This window comes from Rhinoraja longicauda, chromosome 22, assembly GCF_053455715.1.
Source record: "Rhinoraja longicauda isolate Sanriku21f chromosome 22, sRhiLon1.1, whole genome shotgun sequence".
In the NCBI taxonomy this organism is placed as follows: domain Eukaryota; kingdom Metazoa; phylum Chordata; class Chondrichthyes; order Rajiformes; family Arhynchobatidae; genus Rhinoraja; species Rhinoraja longicauda.
Window position 1 is genome coordinate 18,255,212 of NC_135974.1, and position 8,254 is coordinate 18,263,465.

Genomic DNA, 8,254 nt, shown 5'->3' on the forward strand with positions numbered 1-8,254 from the left:
ACGTAGGGTGCTGTCTGGGTGGAGTTCGCATGTTCTCCCTGCAACCATGTGGGTTTCCTCCCTCATCCCAAAGATGTGTGGGTTTGTGAGTTAATTGGCTCTCTGTAAATTGCTCCTTGTGTGTAGGGAGTGGATTAGAAAATGGGATAACATATAATTGGTGTGAACGGGTGATCGATGGTCAGCATGGACTCGGTGGGCCATTTCCATGCTGTATCTTCCAATTCAATTGACAGTTACCGAGAATTTTGGAAATACTCAGGTCGGGCAGAAAACGTGGGGAGGTAAGCAGGAGATGACATTTCAAGTCAATATAAGAAAATAACTGCAGATGCTGGTACAAATCAAAGGTATTTATTCACAAAATGTGGAGTAACTCAGCAGGTCAGGCAGCATCTCGGGAGAGAAGGAATGGGTGACGTTTCGGGTTGAGACCTTTCTTCAGACTGATGTCAGGGGGCAGGACAAAGGAAGGATATAGGTGAAGACAGAGGGAGATCTGGGAAGGAGGAGGGGAAGAGAGGGACAGAGGAACTATCTAAAGTTGGAGAAGTCGATGTTCCTACCACTGGGCTGCAAGCTGCCCAGGCGAAATACGAGGTGCTGTTCCTCCAATTTCCGGTGGGCCTCACTATGGCACTGGAGGAGGCCCATGACAGAAAGGTCAGACTGGGAATGTGAGGGGGAGTTGAAGTGCTCGGCCACCAGGAGATCAGTTTGGCCAATGCAGACCGAGCGCAGGTGTTGAGCGAAGCGATCGCCGAGCCTGCGCTTGGTTTCGCCGATGTAAATAAGTTGACATCTAGAGCAGCGGATGCAATAGATGAGGTTGGAGGAGGTGCAGGTGAACCTTTGTCTCACCTGGAAAGACTGTTTGGGTCCTTGGATGGAGTTGAGCGGGGAGGTAAAGGGACAGGTGTTGCATCTCGTGCGGTTGCAGGGGAAAGTGCCCGGGGATGGGGTGGTTTGGCCATTCAAGTCAATGGCTTTTTGTCAGAATTGGAGAAGCTTTGTTAGTTTTGGTGATACATACTGCAGAGGCTGGTTTGAAAAGAATAAAGTGCTGGAGTAACTCAGGTCAGGAAGCATCTCTGGATACATTCTCTCCACTGACGCTACCCGACCAACTAAGTTACTCCAGCAATTTATCCTTTTCTGGTCGTCAGCGGGGTCCAATTATATATTGGCTAATTTTATACATCCAGTATATTGAGGAAAAAATATTGCAGTTTTCTTTTATAAGGAAATCATGTCAGAGCACAACCTCAGAGGATCTAGAAATAAATGATGTTCTGGAGACAGCCTGTGATAGCCCCCACAGTCTCTCCCAGCCACAGAACAAGGCTTACACTTTCCGGTCATTGAGCAACATCCCGTTCATGGTATCAATCGCTCGGTTGGCAGCTTCTCGCGTCTCAAAGTGAACGAAGCCGTATCCTTTTGATCCGCACTCATCACCGACTACCTGCAAAAGGAGGAGCAGAGCTTCCAGATGAACTGATGGAAAGGCAGACCATTCACCCTCTCACTCTCCACAGAACAACTAAACATTTCTGACAATCCCCTTCCATAATTCTATCCTTCTAATTCCAGACGGGAACATACTAAAGGATTCCCCATTCCCCTCTCCAACTCCCCAAACCTCGGACTAACTAATTAGACTTTACCTTGCATTAAAGGTTATTCCCATTATCTTATCATGTATACTGTGGATGGCTCGATTGCAATCATGATTAGTCTTTCCACTGACTGGATAGTACGCAACAAAAAAGCTTTTCACTGTACCTCGGTACACGTGACAATAAACTAAAGTAAACCCTTGCACTCGGTCCATTCCATCTGCTGATGCTGCCTGACCTGCTGTGTTCCTCCAGTACTTTGTGTTTAGGTCAAGCACATGGATAGGAAACATGGATCAAAACTGGGGAAACGCAATTAGCTGAGCTTGGCACTTGGCCAGCATGGATAAATTGGGCCGAAGGGCCCATTTCCATGCTGTATGACTAAATGAGAGTACTCTAGTTTATTATTGTCATGTGGTCAGAGATACAGTGAAAAGCTTATGATGCAAAAAAAATGTTGGAGGAACCCAAGGGATCAGTCAGCATCAGTGGAAGGAAAGGACAGGCATCATTTAGGGTCAGTGTGGAAACAGGTCCTTCAGCCCAACTTACCCATGCTAACCAACATGCCTCATCTACACCAGTGCCACCTGCCTGCATTTGGCCCATTTGCCTCTCAACCTATTCTATCCATCTACCTGTCCAATTGTGTTTTTTTAAAGGTTGTGATAGCACCTGCATCAACTACCTCCCCAGGCAGCTCGTTCCATACACCCACCACCTTCTGGCAAAAAGTCAGACTGATGCTGGTCCCATACAGACTTATTCTATGCGCATAGGACAAGTTGCAATAAAAACAAACTGCAGATGCTGGTTTATTCCAAAGAGAGTCACAAAGTACTGGAGTAACTTAGCAGGTGAGGCAGCATCTTGGGAGAAAGTAGATAGGTGACATTTTGAGTCAGGACCATTCTTCTGCTACCTGCTCGGTGCAATAAACTCACAACAGAGCACATATCCAGAAGCAGCCCACATCATAGCCGGGGACTTCAACCATGCAGACCTAAAGTCAGTTCTCCCGAAACTTGAACAACACATAAGATGTGCTACCAGGGGGAAAAACACACTAGACAAGGTTTACTCAAATATTAAGAAGGGTTTCAGGTCAGCACCACTACCACACCTGGGGCAGTCAGATCACCTGTCCATATTCCTAACTCCAGCATACACCCCACTCAGGAGGAAAGCTCCAGTCACCATAAAGACTGTTAAGACATGGCCTGAAGGAGCTTCCTCGCAGCTGCAGGATTGCTTCGAAAGGACCAACTGGGATATTTTTGAGGATCAGGACTTGGAGGAGTACACATCAACTGTACTTTGCTACATCAAAAACTGTGTTGACAATGTCACCGTCGACAAACGCATCCGGTTGTATCCCAATCAAAAACCCTGGATGACAAAGGATGTCAGGTCTCTCCTCAAGGACCGTAACACCGCCTTCAGGTCTAGTGATAGAGCTCTATACAGTGCTGCTAGAACCAACCTGAAGAGAGGCATCAAGGATGCCAAAGCGTCCTACAAGAGGAAGATTGAGGACCACTTTTCCAACAATGACCCACGGCGGGTATGGCAAGGCATCCAGCACATCACCAACTACAAGACCAGCAACCGCACGACTGCCGACGGCGACGCCTCGCTGGCAGAGGAACTTAACTGTTTCTTTGCTCGTTTCGAGGTGAAAGCTACAGTGGCAGACATAACACCCTCTCCAGCACCTGACAGCAACACCTTCACTGTGCAGGAGTATGATGTTAAGCGCGTGCTCAGAGCAGTGAATCCCAGGAAAGCTGCAGGCCCCGATGGTGTGACGGGCAGAGTGCTGAGGGAATGTGCAGACCAATTATCTGAGGTCTTCACAAAAATCTTCAACCTGTCCCTTTTAAAATCCACCATCCCTCCCTGCCTGAAGTCCGCCATAATCATCCCACTGCCGAAAAAGTCTGTCATCAGCGGTCTTAACGACTACCGTCCGGTAGCACTCACACCGGTCATCACAAAGTGCTTCGAGAGACTGGTCCTGCAGCACATCAAAGCCAGCCTCCCACCCACCTTCGACCCACACCAGTTTGCCTACAGAGCAAATAGGTCTACAGGGGATGCCATCGACACTGCTCTTCACACTGCACTGACCCACCTTGAACACCAGGGGAGCTATGTGAGGATGCTCTTCCTCGACTTCAGCTCTGCCTTTAACACGGTCATCCCGAGCAGACTGGTCACCAAACTTTCCGACCTTGGATTTTCCCAAACCATCTGCCAATGGATCAAGGACTTCCTGACCAACCGCCCCCAGACCGTCAAAATAGGCCCTCACCTCTCCTCCACCATTACACTGAGCACCGGCTCACCACAGGGCTGTGTGTTGAGCCCCATCCTTTACTCCCTCTACACTAACGACTGCGCCCCCACCCATCCCACCAACACCATCATCAAGTTCGCGGATGACACGACTGTGGTTGGACTCATCTCAGAAGGAGATGAGACAGCCTATAGGGATGAAATCCAAAGGCTGGCAGCATGGTGTTCAGTGAACAATCTGGTCCTGAACTCCTCCAAAACAAAGGAACTTATAATTGACTTTAGAAAAACCAGTGGAGATTACGACCCACTCTACATCAATGGGGTCTGTGTGGAAAGGGTACCAGCTTTCAGGTTCCTGGGTACGCACATCGCAGAGGATCTTACCTGGTCTACCAACACCATCACCACAGTAAAGAAGGCACAGCAGAGACTCCACTTCCTGAGGATCCTCAGGAAAACCAACCTGCAGGAGAAGCTCATGTTGTCCTTCTATCGCTGCTCCATCGAGAGTGTGCTGGCATACTGTATAACCACATGGTATGCCAGCTGCTCAGAAAAGGACAGGAAGGCCCTTCAGAGGGTCATCACGACGGCCCAGAAGATCATCGGCTGCTCACTGCCCTCCCTGGAGCACCTGTTCAGCCTACGCTGCCTCAGTAGAGCAGGCAAAATAATAAAAGATCCATCCCACCCCGGCCACCGTCTGTTTGTTCATCTGCCCTCTGGTCGATGTTTCAGGTCGATCAAATCCCGAACAAACAGACTTAAGAACAGTTTTTACCCCAGGGCCATACGAGAACTGAACACTACCTTTGCACTAGGCAACACCGTTAAAAAATCTTGTACTTAATATAATTGTATTTAATTGTATTTATGTATTTATTTGTTTTTGCATTTATTGCATATATGTTTGTACGCACCGTCAGGATTGGCTATTTTTTAATTTCGTTGTACTCGTTGCAATGACAATAAATGAATATTATTATTATTATTATTCAGATTGATTGTAGGGAGGAGGAACTGGAAGCAAGAAAGGACCAGGATACATCAGGGGCAGCAACAAATGACATTCAAGGACAAATATTGCTGGTCCTATACACATCCAGGTGAACCTTTGGTCCAGTGGAGACTCTGGTGGTACGCTTCTCTCCCTAGGCTCTGGTGGTTCATGTAGCGCCCGCAGGGTCCTACCTTGCAGGACAGGATGTTTCCGAAGGCGGAGAAGGTGTCATACAAGGCCTTGTTGTCAATGGACTCGTCCAGGTTTTTGATGAAGATGTTGCCCACGCCAGACTTGCGCAGGGAGGGGTCACGCTGGGACCACATGATTCGGACAGGCCGGCCTTTGATCACCTCAAAATTCATGGTGTCCAGGGCACGTTCAGCTGGGGACAGAAAGAGTGAAGTTACCGTCCCTGCAGTTATGTGGTTTAGTTTAGAGATACAGCGCGGAAACAGGCACTACGGCCTACCAATTCCACACTGACCAACGATCCCCATACACAAGGTCTATCCTACACACCTAGCACAAATTTACTAAAGCCAATTAACCTACAACCCTGCATGTACTTAGAATGTGGGAGGAAACTGTAGCACACAGAGGAAACCCACGTGGTCACAAACTCCATACAGACAGCACCCACAGTTAGGATTAAACACAGTTCTCTGGCACCAGGAGGCTGCACTGTGCCTGCAGAGTAACAGTTATTCTGTTAATGCATCGCTTCACTACTGTGATCCATCAGCCCACACCACAGCGCCTTATAGCAGAGGCCCAGATTCAGAAAATCAAACAGCGCCGAAACAGGCCCCTCAGTTCAACTCAACCCATCTATGCCAAACCCATATCCCACTAAACCTTTCCAACCATGTATCTGTCGAAATGTCTTTAAAATATTGTGTTTGTTCCTAACTTTAGGATTGTCTGGGAGTTTTCTATGGCATGTAGGAGGCTGAGATTCTAAAACTAGGGGACATAGGCTTAAGATGAGAGGGGAGAGATTTCAGAGGGACAGGGCAACTTATTCTACTCCGAATGAGCTGCCAGAGGAAGCTATGGAAGCAGATACAATGAGCTTACAAAAGACATTTGGATAGATATGTGGATAGGAAGGGTTTAGAGGGAATTGGGCTAAATCAGACTAGCCCAGTATGCCAACTTGGTCAGCATGGATGAGGTGGGTCGAATGACCCATTTCTGTGCTGTTCAGTTCTGTGACACTCTCACTAACTACATTTAATTACTTTAATTTAAGTTTCTATTTGGGATTCAAACTCGTGGCTCTGGATCATTGGCCCAAACCTCCAGCTGCTAGCCCAGCAACTTGCCTCCACGCTCGTGCTCACTCACCATCTGCAGGCTGCTGGAAGTTGATGTAAGCGTAGCCCAGGGATCGCCGGGTGACCATATCCCGGCACACACGGATGGACATGATGGGCCCGGCGGGAGAGAACTTCTCGTACAACATGGCTTCCGTGACATCTTGGTGTAGGTCTCCGACGTAGAGAGAGGCAATGGGGTAGCCGGGTCCGGTCGCATTCATTTTTGGTGCTGGCAAAGTTCTGTGGGGAGTTTCAACAGAACAAGTGAATGGTGCAGGAAAGGAGATATCCCTCTAATCACAGTTACCGCACCACCAGAGAGCAGAACTGGAAACTGTTTCACCAATCTCCATCAACATCTCATGGGTCACCTCTGACCAAACCTTATACAGGGACCAATCAAGAACAGGCCAACGTCAGGATGCCGTGTAGTCATCAACTTAGAGTCACACAGCACAGAAACTGCCCCCTTGGCCCAACTTGACCAACATGTCCCATCTACACTAGTCCCACCTGCCTGCAGTTGGCCCATATCCCTCTAAACAATCCTATCCATGTACCTGTCCAAAGATTTCTTAAGTGTTGCGAGAGTACCTGCCTCAACTACCTCCTTTGGCAGCTTGTCCCATACACCCACCACCCTTTATGTTAAAAAAAGTTCCTATTAAATCTCCCCCCACCACCACCAACCACCACCACCACCACCACAATCTTAAGACTTGTGAGGATTAGTGGGAGGCAATGGTTTGATTTTTTTAAAAGGTTGTTAATTTACAGGTGGCTTATCCCCATCTCTCTGGGCCCAAATCTTGCTGGTTTTCAGGGCCATTTTAGGGGGCTCTTAAGAATTAGTCATTTGCTGAGTCTAGATACATATACAGGAGAGACTGGGGACACTTCCCTTCCCACCACACTCTGTACACTGGCTCTTGGACATCCTCCTTTGGAGGAAGCACCAGGAGGTAGACCACAAAGGCAGGCCCGGTTTTTGCCACAGGAACACAGAACCAAGGCTTCTGCCCCATAGGGTTCCAATACACGCCCAACACAACTCCAAATATAACACGACTCGGTGACCATTCACCATTGAAGGGACCCTCGACCACAAGCGTTCGCCCTTCAGCCGCCTTTCAACGGAGAATTCACCACCCTCCCCGGGATCCGCGTTACAACCGGGACAAGGGGCACAGAGCAACCCTCCTCTCCCCTCCCCTCCCCTCCTTTCCTTTCCTTCCCCTCCCCTCCCCTCCTCTCCTCTCCCCTCCCCTCCCCTCCCCTCCTTTCCTTCCCCTCCCCTCCCCTCCCCTCCCCTCCCCTCCTCTCCCAGCCTTCACCCCACCCGGGTCAGATTGACCGGACCTGCCCGACTCCTGTTGACTCCCCCGAGGAATCTCCGGCCGGTTTGGAAGAGGGTGGGGAACGGCTCCAATCTAAGATTAGGGGCTCTCGGAATTGCAGTGTCTCATGACAAGTCTCATTCCTTACCTCCGCGAGCCTCCACTCTCTTTTTTGGGTGAGATTATATTTTAATGTAGCGGACACGAACTGTTTATAAAGTCCACAGAACTGCGCGTATTAACGCAGGCACCAACTCAATGGTCGGGTAAAGAGATAGGGTGAGATGAGAAGGGAGGGGTAGGATAGGATACCTGTAACCCCCCCCTCCAATTAGATCCCAAACGCTCTGCACGGTTCCCCACACCTTGATTGGAAGGAATTATAATTTTATTTGGGTACAAGTCTGTCCATTGTACATTAGGCAGGATTGTATTTACAATCAGTGGATTGATATATAAATTTGCTGACGTGCTCAAATGGCGAGACTGCTCTATAAAGCAGGCGGTGATCCCGCTTGGCCTATTCGACCACACAAACTATCACAATCAAGCTTGGAGAAGTCCGAAAGACACTGACCACACCTGTTTCACACACCCAGACGGTCTGTCTGAGTTCATATCACGATTTCAACAAATTCCTCTTCCTGGCAATTGCTAAAAGATAAGCTAATT

General features: G+C 48.7%; 1 protein-coding gene across 1 annotated transcript in view; it reads right to left on the reverse strand.

Annotated features, from left to right (window-relative positions):
- The window catches only part of LOC144604667 (embryonic polyadenylate-binding protein-like), a 28,742-nt gene extending 21,281 nt beyond the window's left edge, over window positions 1-7,461 (reverse strand). Inside the window, exons 1-4 of the mRNA XM_078419309.1 lie at window positions 7,330-7,461; window positions 6,274-6,485; window positions 5,115-5,308; window positions 1,350-1,465 (exon numbers count right to left, since the gene is read on the reverse strand). Coding sequence (XP_078275435.1) covers window positions 1,350-1,465; window positions 5,115-5,308; window positions 6,274-6,466 — 503 coding nt within the window. The 5' untranslated portion in view covers window positions 6,467-6,485; window positions 7,330-7,461. The remainder of the gene's footprint in view (window positions 1-1,349; window positions 1,466-5,114; window positions 5,309-6,273; window positions 6,486-7,329) is intronic.
- Window positions 7,462-8,254: the final 793 nt, after the last annotated feature.